Consider the following 19,531-nt stretch of genomic DNA (forward strand, 5'->3'; position numbering starts at 1 on the left):
GCTATAATCCTTCTGTTCATACTGACCATTAGAAGATCCCTTCATAATGTATTTACAATGTAAGTGACGGGGGTCAAAATCCACAAGCCTCCGCCTGTGCAAAAATGTATTTAAAAGATTAGCTGAAGCTAATATGAAGCTTCAGACGTCCAAATTAGTCAAATCAAGTAGATATCTTTCAACATTAGTCTTTTTTAGGGCTGCAACTAATGATTATTTTCATTATTGATTAATCTGTCGATTATTTTCTTGATTAATAGATTAGTCGTTTGGTCCATAAAATGTCAGAAACTGGTGAAAAATGGTGATCACTGTTTCCAAAAGCACAAGATTCAACTTAAAATATCTTTTATTATCCCGACCAACAGTCCACAGTCAAAGATATTCAGTTTACTGTCATTGAATACTTAAAAAAACAGAAAATATTCACGTTTAAGAACCTGGAATCAGAGAATATGGATATTTTCTCATAAACAAATTACTCAAAATGGTTAATTTGATAGTTGTCAACTAATCGATTAATTGACTAATTGTTGCAGCTCTAGTCTTTTTACTGCCAAAGTCCCTCTTTTTGTTGCCATACCTCCACCGCAGCTCAACATGTTGATGTTAAATGTAGCAGATATCCACTTGATATGAGTAACTCAGACTTTTAAATATATTTTTGCACAAAATGACTGTGTGAACACACTGTGGATTTTGTCCTCCATCACTTACATTTAAAGCACATTTGAAGGGGATCTTTTAACAGCCAGTATGAACAGGAGGAATGATTACGGCGTGGAAAACCTCTTTCAGTGTTCATATGGGCACCTGACTGTTGACTGTCTTCTCAACTAAAATATATTTGTCAACTATTCATTTAATTAACATGCTTTGACTAAACACCTGTAAGTAAATGTCAGCCACGCCCCTGCCAGCTGTTGACAGACAGTGAGCTAGTCAATGATTTCCTATGAGACCAGAATAAACAGCAGATTATCGAACTGACAGCCTGGATCAAAAACAACAGAATAAACCACCAACAAGTCAAATCTGCAGTTGATTTCTGTGCGGACGGAGAGAGTCGTCACTCTCATTTCCCATCGAGGCTCGTCCTGCGAGTCCTGCAGCAGCATAAAGCCACGTGAGGAGGAAGGAGGGAGGAGGGATGAGAGGAGGGAGGGAGGACCGGGACAGCCCAGGGTCCAGGCGTGTGTGTGTGTGATCACCACCTCTGTCAACGATAGACCGGAGGACTGAGACAGGTCTGGAGGGACAACAGCAGAGAAACCTCTACTCAGGTTTTATTTATTTTTATTCCGTCAGATTGTTGCGCGACGTCGCTATAAATTATCATTTTTTCTATCCGCAGCTGTGATTCTCTGGCAGCTGTATCATGATTTGATTAGGTTTATATTTCATTTCTTCTTCTTACTCTGACAGGACCCAGCCATGGAGGGAAAGGAAGAGATGGAAATGTTGGCAAATGCCAAACCCCATAAAAATGGGGGTTTACGGTAAAGACTTTCTCTAATCAAGTTCAGTAGATTTGAGAGATTATTTCAAAACTTCTCTCATTTTCTTGACTTTATTTTAAACGTTTAAATGTTCTTCTTCTTCTTCTTCTTCTTCTTCTTCTTCTTCTTTTTTTTTTTTTTTTTTAAATATCTAACTCCTTCAGTGAGGTCAAAGATGAGGATGACAAAAAGACTGGAGAGAAGAAGAAAGAAAAAGGGGCAAAGTTACCCATGGTTGGCCCCCTTGCTCTGGTAAGTTCATTCATCACACTGTGAACTGTCTCTCTCAGTTTATGTAATTATTGTGCTTTTGAAGCAGTTAAAGGACACGTTCACAATTTTTCAAGTCTCTCAGGTGCCTACATAAAGAGGTTTTCCTCGCTGTAATAATTCCTCCTGTTCATACTGGCTGTTAAAAGATCCCCTTCAAATGTGCTTTCAATGTAAGTGATGAGGGCCAAAATCCACAGTGTGTCCACATAGTCATTTTGTGCAAAAATATATTTAAAAGTTTATCTGAAGCTTAACTGTGTCTTCAGCAGTCTGAGTCAGTCATATCATGTGGATATCCGACACATTTACAGTCTTTTTAGCATCAAATTCTCTCTTCGTGTTTCCCTGTTGAGCTGCAGTGGAAGTCTAGTAACAAAAAGAGGAACTTCGGCACTAAGAAGACTTAAACATTGAAATATATTGACTTGATTTGACTTATTTAGAAGTCTGAAGCTTCATATTAGCTTTAAATAAACTTTTAAATACATTTTTGCTGTGTGGACACACTGTGGATTTTGGCCCCCATCACTTACATTGTAAGTACATTCTGAAGAGGTCTTCTAACGGCCAGTATGACCAGGAGGAATGATTACGGCAAGAAAAACCTGTTTTAATGGTCATTTGGGCACCTGACTGTTGTTTTAAGACAGACATGGAAAACTGTGAACCCGTCCTTTAATGTTTATTGTTTCAATTTGTTCAGTCTAATTCTTTGTAATTCTGTGTTTGCATTGCTACAAAATGCAATACAAATGTTATCCTGCTCAGATAACCATAGCCATAGTGTGTCTGGAGACTTTGTTTGTTTGTGTGTGTGTGTGTGTGTGTGTGTGTGTGTGTAACAAGAATGGAAAACAGGAAAAGTGGTATTGATTTTTTAAGTGTTTTTGAAATTAGACAGAGATAGAGGTTAATTGAGACTGATATTGATGGTGATGTAAGACTGTGAGTGGTGTGATCTGACATGTATAGCTGCCAGGTGTGAGTGTGTCTAAGGTTTGTGTGTAAAGTGAGAGGGGAAGCACAGAGGGGAGGATGGGAGTGCAGCACATCCTCCTGTTGTTTGAGTGTACTCCGGTAGTCCCCCTGCTGTGAGAATATAATAGCTGCTTCGTACAGTTTGAAGTTTTTCCCCGTCCTGAAGAAATTTATATAACCAGCAAGTTATCAAGAGCATCCACAAGATATACTAGATACTGATTTCTGCTTTCTATCTTCTCTCCACACTCTCACTTTTTACATGAGTGCAGTTCAGGTTTGCGGATGGCAAGGACATTGTGTTGATCTTTATGGGGACAGTGATGTCCGTGGCCCACGGGGCAGTGCTTCCTCTCATGTGTATAGTGTTTGGTGACATGACAGACAGCTTTATAAAGGACTCCATGACGTCTCACATCAACATCACCAACATCACCAACCCCAGTGAGTTTTCAGTTACAGGCACGAGCACACATACCTGACATAAATAATTAAGAACAATATAACACCTTGTGACAATGTTTTGTTACTTTACATTCTTCAGATTTCACCTTCACATATCCAAACAGCACCTTACAAGAGGACATGCAAAGGTAAGACTTAATATTATTAGTGTAAGAGGAGAAAGCTATTGTTGCGTTCAGGAACTAAGAAACACAACTTTAATATAATGTAATTTTCTTCAAGCATAACCAATTAGTTTTAGTTTTAGTTTTCAAAAGTTTTATAAAGAGCAACTTGCAGGTTGCATTTTTTTTATTGGATTTACAGTTTCTGTATCATGAACATTATCCTAGGAAAGGTTAATGTATGATTTTATTAGTTTAACGAGACATAAAGGCAGAAATTAAGACTGAAAAGTTATAGCATTTTGAGCAGCTTTTTTTCAACAACGTGTCATGTTACGTCACTTCCGGTTTGGCCTTTTTTAGATGCAAAAGTAAAATTCTCTCACAAAAACGATTCCAGAAGTCACTGTAGTGGACATATATAAGTACATATTTATGAAAATCTAGTTCCTACATCACTTTCCTACACATTGATTCACTTGAGTCTCCAACCTGCAAGTTGCTCTTTAAAGCCATAAGTGTCACAGTACTTCTCTCCTCTTCTCCATTCCAGCTTTGCCATCTATTACTCCATCATGGGGTTCGTCGTATTGGTGGCAGCCTATATGCAGGTTTCCTTCTGGGCTCTGGCAGCTGGTCGGCAGGTCAGACGCATCCGCAAGCTGTTCTTCCACCGGATCATGCAGCAGGACATCGGCTGGTTCGATGTCAATGAGACAGGAGAGCTGAACACACGTCTCACAGAGTGGGTAACATATAAATCAGACACTCAGTTCAGTGTAATACTGACATATAGATGATGCTATGTAATGATTCTACCACTAGTATCAACCCTTATTTTTTCATAAACTGCTGATTATTTTCTTGATATATCGATTAATAATTTATTGGTCTATAAAATGCTAACAAATAATGAAAAATGCCTATTAAAAATTCCAAGCTGACATATTTAAATGGCTTTTTTGTTTGAACAAAAGTCAGAAACTGAAAGATGTTTATTATCATAGAAAAATGAGAGAAACAGCACATTTTTGGCCTTTTTTTGCTTTAAGATTTCTTAAAGTATTAATCTCCAACATAATTCATGTATGTGTTTTATATTTGCACGAGCAGTGACGTCTATAAGATTCAAGAGGGTATTGGAGACAAGGTGGGGATGCTGATCCAGGCCTTCTCCACCTTCATCACATCCTTCATCATTGGCTTTGTCAAAGGCTGGAAACTCACTCTTGTCATCCTGGCCGTCAGTCCCGCGCTGGGCATTTCAGCCGCAATTTTCGGCAAAGTAAGCTTCTCTTTTTAAGTTCTGCCTTTATCTTGCTATCTATATGTTTTGATGTTTATCACCTGCAGGGAGTCTTACTAACATTATTCTCCTTTTCTCAATAGGTGCTGACCAACTTCACTGCCAAAGAGCAGACTGCTTACGCCAAAGCTGGTGCTGTAGCAGAAGAGGTGCTCTCTGCCATCAGGACAGTGTTCGCCTTCAGTGGTCAGGACAGAGAGATTAAAAGGTGTGTACAGTATGTTATATAGTATGTGTTTCCTTCTGTGCTATCACATATTTTTGTATTAAACTTGATTGGGTAGTTCTCTGCTGATAGTCAAAATACTGTCGAGTGGATATAATTGCATAGATTCCCTCAGTTGTTTGGAAAATATTCCAGTACAATAATCAATGTTTGAGTTATAGTCATTAATAGATCTGTGGTTAAAATGTGTATGTATATTTTACTATATTTATGCATAGTACATAATCAATGTTATTATTAGTACTATGATTATTTAATTAATTAGATAATAAGATAACTTTTTAAAGTACATTTCATGCAAGAAGATTGAATACAATGTGCTTCACAAAAGGTAAACAAACATACAACACATAAAAAGTTGGCAGATTAAAAACAATGTAACAGTAAATATATGTGAATAAATACTGTTGGTGAGATAAAATATGGTTAAAGTTTCTAAGCAAGCAAATTTGAAAAACTGTTTCAGTTTTATGTTTTCTATTAATGTGAGAAACAGGTTTTGGGTTGATATGGAGCTACCAGAGTCTGAACACACACAGCTAAAACTATTCTTTGCTGAACTCTTCATCACCTACCTGATAACTGATTATCACTATTGGAAGGTGATGCAATAAAATTATCTCTAAATTATGACATTGTGCCAAACATTTGTGCAGGGTAAATGGATATCGTGCTATAAAATGATCAAAGTCTTAGGGAACAGTCCCTGGAAATGCTGTAACTGGATAAAACCCATTAGATAATTTCATTAGTGTCCTCTAAAATACATTTATTTATGCCAAAGGGCCCTGTTGTCAGTGCAATCTAATTCCAGTTAAGATCTATTTACCCATTTAGCCTCTGGATTCTTTGCTTTCCATTGAACCAGTGCTCATTCTCACATCTGTTGTGTGTTTGTGCTGCACCACAGATATCATAAGAACTTAGAGGATGCGAAGAACATGGGAATAAAGAAGGCGATTTCTGCTAACATCGCCATGGGCTTCACCTTCCTCATGATCTACCTGTCCTATGCTCTTGCCTTCTGGTACGGCAGTATACTCATCATGAGTAAGGAGTACACCATTGGAACTGTACTCACCGTGAGTAGAGACATTATGGCTGAAATTCTTAACATTAGGGAGATCCTTAAATAGAAGTTTGATGCAGCTAACAGTGATGTATGTGTGTGTCTTAAGGTGTTCTTCGTTGTGCTTATTGGAGCGTTCACAATGGGACAGACCTCTCCCAACATCCAGTCCTTTGCCAGCGCCCGAGGAGCTGCACATAAAGTGTATAGCATCATTGATAATGTAAGGAATGCAACACTTTCTCCCCAGAGCACACATGTCAAAAGAAAACACTGCAGATTTTCTTTGCTGCCGGACAGTTGTCAGTTTCAATCACTGAACACGCACTGCTGTACTCTGGCACTCCGGGAAGCCGCTTTGATGCAGTCGACAACCTGGAGTCAGTAATGAGATGTTGGAATTTGCTCTAATTGGAGCACCTGCTGTTTGAATGAAGAAATTGCAGGTCATCTGGTTGATATGGCACAGCTGTGGTTCTCCCTTTCCTGAACGTTTTGTGAATTTAAGAAATTTACCAAAAACTTATTAAACTCTACAGCTGTGAGATTATGCGTACTGCACCACAAACTGCACACACTCCTGTCACATATACAGAGACTTCAGTGGAATTTAAGATGGTCCATATATCCTCAGAAACATGCAGCATAACTGGTTTGTCCTAGTAAACCACATAAGGTTTGATTCAAAGTGTTGTCTCTGGCTATTCTGGTACGGGGGGCCTGTGTTTGGTTTATAAGACGCCTGTTAGCCTTCACTATGACACACATTCAAATGAGTTGATTGAGCACAGATACAGGATACTCCATTCTAAAAACTACGGGCTGAATAGCACATTTATTTGCATATGAAAACAAATTAGCATACACACGACCTCAAGCAAAACTGAAAAAGTGTGAAATCTCCTGTCAGGAGTTGTGCCTTACTCCAGGCTTTAAATGAAAACAGACTGTTCATTCATAGTCATGACTGTAACTTTGGAGCTCTCTTCCACTGGACTTAAGATCTGTTGACACCTTAAAAAGCAGCTAAAGACCCACTAGTTCAGATTAGCTTTTACAGTTACTTTTACTATTTATTTTTATTTCTATTTTGTTTTAGATTTTTATATTGAATCTCTATTTTATGTCTTTTTTTGCACATAAAAAAACAAAAAAACTATGATTTGATTTGTATACAAGGACCCTCACATATTATAAAAACACACTTTTACCAACATGTACTTAGCATTACCTGAATTCAAAGTGAACAAACACTTGTGCAGTGGGGCTACGAAGCTAAAGCTTTTATAAAGACCTAAAAACTCAAGACAAGACAAACACAATTACAATAAACAAGAATAAGACGGAGTGGAAAGGCTACAACAAAATAGATAAATATATATAAATATACAAACAAATAAATATTTTTTCATTCCAGTTGTCAAACAGTCAACACTGTACTAGATAATATTTTTTGGTCTTTTGCCTTTATTTGAGAGTCAGAGTAGACAGAGAGGAAACAGACAGGCAGGGGAGAGAGGTGTATGACATGCAACAAAGGTCCCCCAGCTGGGAATCAAACTGTGGATGTTGCAGTTGGTATGAATCTTAACCATTAGGTCCTTTCTTTGTCTGTTACTTTGAAGTTCTTTGTGACGTCTGAGCTAGAAAGGTGCCGTACAAGTAAACTTTACTCTCTAGTCTTAAATACTAAAGGGTGAGGCCTCACAGAGGGACATAAAACAATCTCGATCCTCCAACAACACACTGCTACCTTTGTCAGCAGCAAAGCAAGAGCTAGAATAAAGAGAGTGAAAGTGTGTTTGTGTGTGTGTGTGTGTGTGTGTGTGTGTGTGTGTGTGTGTGTGTGTGTGTGTGTGTTTGTGTGTGTGTGTGAATGCACATAGAGAGAAGCAGTGGAAACAAAGACCTGTACAAATAAATATTAGCCTTGTCACTGTAAATACACTCACCCTAACCTGCAGGGCTAACAGTCTTCCTCCCATTGTCTGTTTGAGGTTATGATAAGAATCAGGGTTTTTATCCCACTGTAGACAAACGACAAACCAAAATTGAGCTAAGTTTTTAGAGGTCAGTGAAATATTGTTAACTTTGTCTCAACAGCAACCGTGCATCGACAGCTATTCAGATGCCGGCTTCAAGCCTGACTCAATCAAGGGAAACATTGAGTTCAGGAACATCCACTTCAACTATCCCTCGAGGCCAGACGTCAAAGTATGTTCCCCACTGACACCGTTTACTGTACTCTGTCAATCTTGTTTTACTTTGAACAGTAACTCATAACTGACATTGTTATCATTTGTAGATTTTAAATAACATGTCTCTGAGTGTGAAGAGTGGACAGACCATTGCCTTAGTGGGCAGCAGCGGCTGTGGTAAAAGCACCACGATCCAGCTGCTGCAGAGGTTCTACGATCCTCAGGAAGGATCAGTAAGTCACTTCTAGTCTCTTGAGTTTGTCAGTATATTTGCTCCTCTATAGTTGTTTGGTATAATGGTTTTGTCAATTGGTGAGATGCTTTACAGTAAATGGACACAATAGACACTCTCACAACTATTCCTTTAACAACAAGAAAAGAGATGTTGTTTTAAATATGCATGGCTGTGTCTGTTTGGCTCCCTCTTCGTAGGTATCAATTGACACTCATGACATCCGTTCTCTTAACGTCCGCTACCTGAGAGAGATGATCGGAGTGGTTAGTCAAGAGCCCATCCTCTTTGCCACCACCATTGCCGAGAACATCAAATATGGCCGACCTGATGTGACGCAGCAGGAGATTGAGCAAGCTGCCAAGGAGGCCAACGCTTACGACTTCATCATGAATCTTCCTGATGTATGACTGCATTCATGACTCCCTGTTCTCTTTGCTTATAAAGAACTCTGTCCACCACTTGCTAATAACAAGACTCTTTTCGTTGAGCAGAAGTTTGAGACACTGGTCGGAGACCGAGGAACTCAGATGAGCGGTGGACAGAAGCAGAGGATTGCGATTGCTCGAGCTCTGGTCCGCAACCCCAAAATCCTCCTGTTGGATGAAGCAACATCTGCTCTTGATGCTGAGAGCGAGACCATTGTGCAAGCTGCACTCGACAAGGTACAAACACACAGACACGCTCTGCTTCATTCAGAACACAGCTTTGGGGGCTAAACTTTTCACTTTGACACTTATTCAGAAATTGTGCTGCCACGTAAAGGAAATGCAATCTTTAGATAAATTAGATTAGTTTCATTTACTACTCTTTGTAGGGATGGCAGTGTTGGTCTGTCTGTCGGTCGCCCACCATTTTACTCCAGACTGAAATATCTCAGCAACTATTGGACGGATTGTCATGAAACTGGGAGCAGATATTCATGGTGCCCAGAAGATGTATCCTAATAACTTTGGTGATCCTCTATCTTTGCTATAGTGCCACCAACAGGTTGACATTTTTATTTTTCAGAAAAATGTTTCAACCATGAAAGCATTAATAAAAAACTGGATACAGTACTATGTTCCAAGATGGTGTCCCTTTCATTCCTATGAAAGTTGTTCACTGGGCACAAACGCCTCATGCCAGGTTTTTGGGCCCATATAGCTTGCGTGCTAAAGTCCTTCTCCAGCAGATCCAGTTGAGAGCATCTGTGTCAAAAACATCCTCTTGGCCGAGCTGACTGACGCCCTGTTGGCTCCCCGCATACATGAATGGGATACAATAATGTAATCATGTGCCTCCTTCAAATTTTCCAAATTCTACTGGACCTAATGGACCAAATTCTGATTATACAAAAGATTATTTTGTTGTGTTTGTGGTGCAAAAATTTACTGTTTTGCAGCCAGTCCCTTTCTAATGATAATATATGGAAAAAATCATTTTTGGGTCAGTTTGCATCACATGGTGCTGCAATACCAAGTGTGGCCACTATGGCAAAATTGCCCCAGCGGACAGAGCTGTTCCATGAGGCTTGAGCTCAACAAATATTGGCTGGATACCCATGAAATTTGGCACAAACATCCATGCAGCCCTGAGGATAAATCCTAATACCTTTGGTTATCCCCGGACTTTTCCACTAGCAGCACCAGCAAATCAAAATTTGACTTTGTCCTGTACACTGGTTCATGTCTAAATATTAGCAAAACTAATCACATTCCCATCAGCTTCAATTGTACTTTTTGTTTCATGCTAATTAGCAAACATTATCAAGCTAACACACTAAACGTTAGCAGGCTAACACATTAACTTACAATAAGATGGTGAGCATTGTAAGCATTATACCTGCTAAACATCACCATGTTAGCATTCTGACATTAGCATTTAGCTATGCCTAAATACAGCCTCTTATGCACTGTTGCATACTTGACATTAACATTGCAAACATTGTATGTACATACATACACATTTATCTCCCTCTTGTAAATGTAGGCATAGACACAAAAACTCATAACACATATCTTTGTGTGCAGGTCCGACTGGGTCGTACCACCATAGTTGTGGCCCACCGCCTCTCAACTATCAGAAATGCTGACGTCATTGCTGGCTTCCACAAAGGTGATGTTATAGAGCTGGGGACTCACAGCCAACTGATGGAAAAACAAGGTGTCTACTATACACTGGTCACCATGCAGGTAACATACCCATAAACACTTCCACACACCATTTGGTTAGACTAACAGAAAACTTTCAGAATGGTCTTTGATATTGTTTGGGTCTGTGGTTTTCCATCTTGTCTCTCTATACTACAGACCTTTCAACAAGTCGAGGATGGGGAAGAGTCTGAATACGAGCAGGCTGAGGATGAAAAGAGCCCATCAGTCAAGTCCTTCTCTCAGTCGTCTCTTTACAGGAGGAAGTCCACAAGAGGCTCCTCCTTTGCTGGCTCAGAGGGAGAAAGAGAGGAGAAAGAAAAGTTGAGGGATGTAACGGACAGGGCAGAGGAGGTGAGCTGTGGTGTGACATCTTTTGGGGGTTTATGCAGTTGGCATCAACATTTGTATCTGAAGTAGCCTCAGAAATCCTCTTCAATAACAGAATTTCTTGCTTGACCAGTTGATCAGTTCAGAAGGAATTTTTTCGCAAAGAAAAAAGGGAGACAGGTAAAGCGAGAAAGTAGATGTGACTCAGCTCTTTCTCCTTCTTTCTGCAGGATGAAAATGTTCCCCCAGTGTCTTTCCTCAAAGTGATGCGTCTCAACCTCTCTGAGTGGCCGTATATGGCGTTGGGGACCTTTTGTGCCATCATCAATGGAATGATGCAGCCTCTGTTTGCGGTCATCTTCTCCAAAATCATCGCTGTAGGTTACTTCTAGTGTCGAAGTACCACAAAGAGTCCTAAAAATGGCCATGAGAACTTATTTTGTTGTGAATGAATTTGAACTATGACCATTGCAAGAGAGTTTTTGTCAAATGTATGAGAGTGAATATAAAGAGCTAATTAGCTTTTTCTTCCATCCTCTCAGGTGTTTGCAGAGCCAAATCAAGAGATTGTCCGGCAAAAGTCTGAATTCTTTTCCCTCATGTTTGCTGCAATTGGAGGTGTAACTTTTGTCACCATGTTTCTACAGGTATGCATACACATGCATGTTAGTATTACTATATTTGTAAAGACATTGCGTTGATTTACATTAATTTCGCCGGTGAGTACATTGTCTTTAAACAAATGTTTTGTCATTTTGGGAAATATTTCTTGCTGAGTATTATATGAGAAGATTGATACCCCTCTCGTTTGTGGGTTTGATGTCAATCTTCTCATAACTCTGTCTGTAACTTTTTACAGGGTTTCTGTTTTGGTAAATCTGGAGAGCTTCTGACCCTGAAACTGAGACTTGGGGCCTTTAAGTCCATGATGAGACAGGTAAGTGCAACTAACTGAAATGAGAGATCAAGACAGGGCTCTAAATGGGAAACGGTTCTAAATCAGTAAAGACAAAGAGGATTTTAAAGGTCGGTTCTTCTATCAATTCTTGAAGAAAACCAGGGTTTGACATTAGCAGAGTGGAAAATATAGTTTTGTTGTAGCTGATGGTTGCGTGTCCAGTCTTGCCTCTCTTCTCTTATCTCTCCTCTGCCCTCTCCTCTGTGTTTGCCTGAAGGCCGGGCTGAGCCCCTCTACCAAACACAAATACACACAGAGCAGGAAGAAAAGCAGAAGCCAAAGTGAAGAGAGTCAAACTGTGTGTGTGTGTGTGTGTGTGTGTGTGTGTGTGTGTGTGTGTGTGTGTGTGTGTGTGTGTGGAGACGTTTACACAAGCTGACAACCTTGTCTGTTGCTGTAAGGACAACAAAACCTTTGCAAAGGCAATATGAGTAATTTATCAAAACACTTGCTGAACGGAGACTGTTACTTCTGCAGTCCCACAGTCTCCCAAACACATGCTCATTGGGCTAAAGTGAAGTGTTATGAATAAGCTAAAGTGAAAGCTAACTATCTAATATTTTAACCCATTAAGCCTCAGATTTCACATTTTGTTGAATACTAGTGACCAAGCTGCCCCTCCAAGCTAAACGGTTTTGATGCAACAGAAGTCAGAACACTGTCGCACTCAAATCAAATTGCATTTTGTCTGCTGCAGCATACATATCTGCTCTGTAAAAAACATGTCCTATGTTCTCCTTTGAGGAAAGAAATCAGAAACTAAAAGGAAAAATTTTAAAAATATTTTTAGTTTCATGATGGCACCATAATTTTCACTGCCACAAGGAATGACCAAATTAATCTGACTTGGACTTGCAGTTGTTCCCTTCTGGCAGTTTGATCAGTAACTATCTGGAGTTTCCGTTGGTTATTTAACAAGTACTTAAAGCCAAGAAATAGTTCAGCACATAACCTCACCCTAAAATGCCAAATTGTTGTTTTTTCACTTTGGTTTTGTACAAATTAAGCAAACAAGATATACTGTGTTAATTAGTGATTTTGAGAGGTGCTGGTGGACAGATTTTACCTTTTGACAGAGCCTGGCTAACTGTTTCCCCCAATTTCTTCTTCGTGTGAAGTTAAAAGATAGGTTCACAATTTTTCTGTCTGTCTTAAAACCATAGTCAGGTGACCATATGAACACTGAAATAGGTTATTCTTGCCATAATCATTCCTCCTGTTTATACAGACCATTAGAAGATTCCTTCATAATGCACTTACAGTGTAAGTGATTGGGGCCAAAACCCACAAGCCTCCTTCTGTGCTTTTTAGTGCCAAAGTCTTTCTTTTTGTTATTTTACTTCCTCACAGCTCAACAGAGAAACACTGTCCGAGGAAACAAAAGAGGGAATTTGATGCTGAAAGTAAAACTGTAAATGTGGCAGATATCCACTCAATATGAGTAACTCAAACTGCTGAAGCGTCATATAAGCTTCAGATAAACTTTGCAATGCATTTTTGCACAAAATGACTGTGTGGACAAACTGGATTTTGTCCCCCATCACTTACACTGAAAGTATATTTAAAGGCGATCTTTTAATAGCCAGTATGAACAGGAGGAATGATTATAGCGAGGAAAACCTCTTTCAGTGTTTATATGGACGCCTGACTGTGTTTTTAAGACATACTTGAGTGGATCTTCTCATCTAACTCTTGAAAGAAACAAACAAAAACGTTTCCTTTCTTGTAGGACCTTGGCTGGTTTGATAACCCCAAAAATAGCGTCGGAGCACTCACTACAAGACTGGCTACAGACGCTGCACAAGTACAAGGGGTAAGTCTCAACAGCAGTCACACACATCACATCACATCACACGCACATACACATCACACAAAGCAATTTGCCATAACAAAAGCTCTAAACAAATGGGAGATCTTTTTGTCTGCCATCTTCACATCTTTCACCTCTGCTACAGGCTACAGGAGTACGCATGGCCACACTGGCCCAGAATATAGCCAACCTGGGCACCAGTATTATCATCTCTTTTGTGTATGGATGGGAACTGACCCTGCTCATCCTGTCTGTGGTGCCCATCATGGCGGTGGCCGGATCTGTGCAAATGCAGTTGCTCGCCGGACACGCTGCCGAAGACAAGAAGGAGCTGGAGAAGGCTGGAAAGGTAAGGACTTACTTACATGTACTTTGCCTTTAGCATGTTCATTTTTATGATTCTATAAGTGCGAGCAGCTTTTGTTGATACATTGAACCACGTGATGTATAGTAGATGTATAGATGGTACAGTTTGTATGGTGTGTTTCCGCAGATTGCTACAGAGGCCATCGAGAATATCCGCACTGTTGCCTCTCTCACCAGAGAACCCAAGTTCGAGTCTTTGTATCAGGAAAACCTCCATGTGCCATACAAGTATGTGAAGTTACATTATTTAAACCACAGATCCCTCATCTCCATGTGATATATGAACAAAATTGATTGCATATGTTATTTAATTTAATTTGGGGAATGCTCTTTCTGATGCCATCTTTTCTCTCTCTCTCTCTCTCTCTCTACAGGAACTCTCAGAAAAAGGCCCATGTGTATGGTTTTACCTTCTCCTTCTCCCAGGCCATGATCTACTTTGCCTATGCGGGCTGTTTCCGCTTTGGAGCTTGGCTCATTAAGGAAGGAAGGATGGATGCTGAGGGGGTATACCTGTGAGTAAAGTGACAGCATAACTTCATCTTCTCTCTTCATACAGGAGATCAAGTGTGGAGATAGAGAAGGTGTCCAAACGTTTGTGTGTACTCACAGACTATAGCAGAAAACATCAGAAAGAATTCCTGCTGGGAGGAGAGGCTTTTTACAGTCTATGGCCTGTAATCATTACCCAGGCCTGAGGCATGTGAAAGGCCACTAAGACCCAGAGCACATGGCCACTCAAGAAACCTGCACCTGTAGTGATCCAGCAGACACACACACACACACACACACGTGCTTTAGGATGCTTACGTATTTCATAGTGTTGTTGTTGGGAGGAGCCACTGCCTTCATTTATATTCTACCTGTTATACAAAGAAGAAGTCCAAAGTTCATCCCACCTTGAGCTTCTGAAGGACCATAAAAATATAAAACGCTGAAATATTAACTCCTTTCCACCTGTGTGTGTGTGTGTGTGTGTGTGTGTGTGTGTGTGGGTGTGTGTGTGTGTAGACATGTTTAGACATGTTTATGTAATGATGCAACATGATGCACACTAGTTTAGGGAACATTAAAGGGAGGTATTGAGAATGTAATGTCGCTATTTTATCTATGCATTTCCACTTAATTAGAAATATTTGTACAAAATTAATAAACAGAAGAAATACATCTATGAGACAGATTTGACACATGACATTATGATGATGTGCCGTGCACCTTTAACATGAGAGCTGAACAGAACACACTTGTTCATTTATTGCATTTAAAGGTGTAAACACATCAACTCATCATTTCACTTCACACTGAACTGACTTATATAAGTGTTTAAGTCAGGGATGATAGCTTAATGGTGGTCTGTTGACACACATGAACATCCACAGATACCTGCTGTACACACACAAATGTTAAGATGTCATAGGTTCATGTAACCTCAGCCTTATGTAACCCCGTGTAACACTTAATTGACTCTTAAATGTGAAACTAATGTGCAGGAGGCAAAGAAAAGAGAGCCCATTTAATTTTTCATGTGACTTCTTCTTTCAGAGTGATTTCAGCTGTTCTGTTCGGTGCCATGGCCGTCGGCGAGGCCAACTCCTTCACTCCCAACTACGCTAAGGCCAAAATGTCAGCTTCCCACCTCATGATGCTGATGAACAGAGAGCCCGCCATTGATAATCTCTCAGAGGAGGGACAGTCACCGGTACATAACACAAGAATGCACACAATACTTAAAATACAGCTTCTTACATGCATGGTAACAACAAATTATTTTTCTGTCTCCTCTCTTAAAACTCCAGGACAAATTTGATGGTAACGTGCGTTTTGAGGGTGTTAAATTTAACTACCCTTCACGCCCTGAAGTACCCATCCTCCGAGGGCTCAACCTGAAGGTGAGCAAGGGAGAGACTCTGGCCTTGGTGGGGAGCAGCGGCTGCGGAAAAAGCACAACCATCCAGCTTCTGGAGAGGTTCTACGACCCCATGCATGGGAAAGTGGTGAGAAGTCAAACACACACCCACGCTCAATGTCACTGGCTTCATAACACTTGTGCCTCTTCACCCACTGTTATTTAGCTAATGGTTAGCTGGCCTGTGTGTTTATAGCTGCTTTACAGCACTGTACTGATGAGACAGAGACCTTGAGACATTATGAGGATTATGTAACGTGTGTGTTTCCATCTAGATTACTGCTCATTTTATCTTGATGGGATTGCTGTTGTTGCTGACATAAAATAAATAATATTTATTGCTATCTCCTGGTCTCACATGTTATCACAACTATTTCAAAGCCCCTCTTCTGCAAGTCTTCTGTTATAACAAGACATTCATTTTTATCTAAATCCCCACCGACTGGGCATCATCTCCTCCTAATATAATTTCTGCTACCATTTTCTCCTTCAGGAGCTGGACGGCATAAGTGCAAAACAGCTGAACATCCACTGGCTGAGATCCCAGATAGGCATTGTATCTCAGGAGCCCGTGCTGTTTGACTGCACCTTAGCTGAAAACATCGCCTACGGAGACAATAGCCGCACTGTAACTCTGGAGGAGATACAGGCGGCTGCTAAAGCGGCCAACATTCACAGCTTCATAGAAAACCTGCCACAGGTATATCGTGATGTTTCAGTCATGCTCAGTTCATTCAGTTGTTTTTTATGTCTCCATTTCTTTTTTTTTTTAATATCAAGCAATTATTATCTTTACAGCATCTCAAGGCTCTCTTAGTCACACAAATAAATTGCTCCAAGTGGGATGTGGTGTCTGTCAGAGTGCCAGTGATTATATAACTTCAGTTTCTGACTCTCCAGAGTTAATGAGAGAATCATTCACTAAAATTACAAAAAACATTTGTCCCCACATGCCTCTATTGGTTTCTAGTCATGCAGATAATCTTGGCTTTATCTGGCCAGGTTTATAGAAATCTGTCTTTGAGATTTCTGCCTTCACCTCTGTACAATGAGGGTGAATATCATTTTGTTTGTGAGGCTCACAGCATTGAAAAATCTCTCTTTTCAGGAGCAGGGTCCCACTTATTATGGATAATCCACAAAACATGCTGCCAACTGTTACCTCAGTAAAAAAAAATGTTGACTGTGTGTGGATTACAGTTTGCTTCTGTCATTATTTTGGTAACATAACAATATTTTGTGCCCCCTCTTTCTCTCTCTGTTTGTATGAGCAGGGGTATGACACTCAGGCAGGTGATAAAGGGACCCAGTTGTCAGGTGGTCAGAAGCAGCGTATAGCCATAGCCCGAGCCATCCTCCGCAACCCCAAACTGTTGCTGCTGGATGAGGCCACCTCTGCACTCGACACTGAGAGTGAGAAGGTGAGTGTGTGTCTCTTTTTTAGAAGGTTAGATTGCTAACATTTACCAATTAGCAGCACTAAACACAAAGTACAGCTGAGGCTCATGGGAATGCCATTAGTGTTGCAGGTATTTTGATCATACGCAAAAGTATTAAACAAAGTAAAATTTTGATCTCATGGTTGTGCTAAAGAAAAAATTAAGTGATCACCAAAGTTATTCAAATTACTCCTGAAGGGATCATGAATATCTGTAAAATTATCCATGTTGTAGATGTTGAGATATTTCACTGACTAAGTGACAACTTTGACCTGCTGGTGGCGCTGGAGAAAAAGTCAGTGGAGTCAATGGGATTCATCCTCTGGGCATCATGAATGTCTGCACCAAATTTCATGGCAATTTGTCCAATAATTTTAGACAATAAATTCAATCTGGGCCAAAATGGAGGACTGACTGAGCGACAAACCAACCCTGCTATAGAGTCATGCTGCTAGCAAGGCTAAAAATATGACACTTTCTTTTTTTTTAAGATTTTTTTTTTTTTACATTTTCTATTGGATATTGAAGTGACAGACAGGAAACAAGGGAAGAGAGATGATAACCATTCAGCTACCAGGGTGCTAAATATGTTACCTTCAAGGCAGTCTGGCCATCACTGAAGTAAATCTTTAAAACTTCATGGTCAAATTAATCTAAAGGGTCTAACAACAATTTAAACACACCAACCACACAAGAGGGATGGTTGTTGTGGGTGGGTGGGTTAAGCGTCCAGTCATCAACCCGTTTTTCAACTAAAAGGACCATTGAGGATTTTTATGTATTTATTTAATCCTTTATTTAAACAGGTAGTCTCATTGAGATCTAGATCTCTTTTTAAAGAGAGACATGTGCACAAGAATAAACATATACAGTTTATTCACAGACACAAATTCTCATTTGTAATAATTATAAGACACCATTTAAGTATTTTACAAGTGAACATAGTTTTAAACTAAGTTAACATGTTACTTTCTATGCTATAAAAATCTCACAAAGAAAAATGAATCAGGTTCCTCTTTTGAATGGCGGTTGACTGTGAAAAGCACCAGATTTGACTAGTTTTCATGTTCTCCCCCACCCCTCCGCTCTCTCTAGGTGGTGCAGGAGGCGCTGGATCAAGCCAGCCGGGGCAGGACGTGTATCGTTGTGGCTCACCGTCTGTCCACCATCCAAAACGCAGACCGCATCGCTGTCTTCCAGGCAGGAGTTGTGGTAGAACAGGGGACACATCAACAGCTGCTGGCTAAGAAAGGCATCTACTCCATGCTGGTCAACACACAGATGGGTCACGAGAGGGATTGAGAGGACACGGGGAGCAATACTACACTGATTGTTTTTTCAACTTCATGTTTCCAAACGGCTGGACTAAACCCTTTTTATCATCAACTCCCTGCCTCATATTCAAAGTTGTACATAATCAGACTGAGCAGCTTCAGAGGAGCAGTTGGTTATTTATTGAATGTACCGACTATGACTTCAGAGATTTGACTCAGTGATTTTTTAGCCGCGTCAGTTATATCTGTGAGTTACAAATGTTTTCACAGAAGGCAGTTTGACATGTGACAGGAGGAAAAGCACAGGAGTAAATAATAATCAATAATAGCTCAATTCAATGTTGCTGCTTTGGCTTCAGGGTTGATTGTTGATGTGAAGAGTAACACCTGTGCTTTTTCCTACTACAAGTCAAAATATCCACTGTGAAAAATGCATATTGTACCCTCTCACATTTTTTTTTCTTCTTTTATTATTCATTCAAGTGTGCACCTCATAAAGCTTTATGGCCAGTCCTTTGTTCTCTTAAGGTGGAGCCGCTTGATGGAAACAAACCTTAGCTGTCGTTGATTTCTGGTGCCACCTTCTGTTAAGTGCCAGATGCTTATGACAAATGGACATTAATTAAAATTAAAAATACACTGGATTACCTCTGGACACTGGGATCATCACGAATATGTTGTGTTCTACAATAGTTTGGATCTAGGTTAAGTGTTTATTGATTGTGATGATACAGCTTAACTTTTTTTCTACAGTCTGAGTTAATAATCAAGCAGAAGTGCCTGAACAGTTTCACCCAGGAAAATATTGTGTACACAAGGCTGAGCAGCACTTTGGCTGCAATCACTAAGAATCCTATTTTGTTTCAAAGAAATGAACAGAATTACTAACCTATTTGCAGTATATGCTTATATGTAACTATTAAAGTTTTATATTCAATTATTGAACCATCGCCTCGTTTCAAAATC

The 19,531-nt window shown here is 39.9% G+C and overlaps 1 protein-coding gene across 1 annotated transcript; it reads left to right on the forward strand.

Moving 5' to 3' along the window:
• Positions 1 to 1,151: 1,151 nt before the first annotated feature.
• Positions 1,152 to 19,510, forward strand: abcb4 (ATP-binding cassette, sub-family B (MDR/TAP), member 4). Its single transcript, XM_067601515.1, has 28 exons — positions 1,152 to 1,283; positions 1,426 to 1,499; positions 1,664 to 1,751; positions 3,023 to 3,194; positions 3,295 to 3,343; positions 3,873 to 4,064; positions 4,433 to 4,604; positions 4,709 to 4,833; positions 5,762 to 5,933; positions 6,030 to 6,143; positions 8,024 to 8,134; positions 8,226 to 8,351; positions 8,551 to 8,754; positions 8,845 to 9,015; positions 10,363 to 10,524; positions 10,642 to 10,836; positions 11,043 to 11,189; positions 11,355 to 11,459; positions 11,672 to 11,749; positions 13,500 to 13,583; positions 13,726 to 13,929; positions 14,074 to 14,174; positions 14,321 to 14,461; positions 15,489 to 15,645; positions 15,743 to 15,940; positions 16,346 to 16,552; positions 17,127 to 17,273; positions 18,387 to 19,510. The coding sequence occupies exons 2-28, from the start codon at positions 1,435 to 1,437 to the stop codon at positions 18,591 to 18,593; spliced, it is 3,894 nt and encodes a 1,297-aa protein (XP_067457616.1). The 5' UTR covers positions 1,152 to 1,283; positions 1,426 to 1,434; the 3' UTR covers positions 18,594 to 19,510.
• The last annotated feature ends 21 nt before the right edge of the window (positions 19,511 to 19,531 follow it).

This window comes from Thunnus thynnus, chromosome 10 (assembly GCF_963924715.1).
Source record: "Thunnus thynnus chromosome 10, fThuThy2.1, whole genome shotgun sequence".
NCBI classification, from domain to species: domain Eukaryota; kingdom Metazoa; phylum Chordata; class Actinopteri; order Scombriformes; family Scombridae; genus Thunnus; species Thunnus thynnus.

Coding starts and splice junctions, on each gene's coding strand:
- abcb4 (XM_067601515.1), top strand. CDS start 1,435: ATGGAGGGAAAGGAAGAGATGGAAATGTTGGCAAATGCCAAACCCCAT. Junction 6,144..8,023: donor TGTATAGCATCATTGATAAT/GTAAGGAATGCA, acceptor TTGTCTCAACAG/CAACCGTGCATCGACAGCTA. Junction 14,462..15,488: donor GATGCTGAGGGGGTATACCT/GTGAGTAAAGTG, acceptor TTCTTCTTTCAG/AGTGATTTCAGCTGTTCTGT.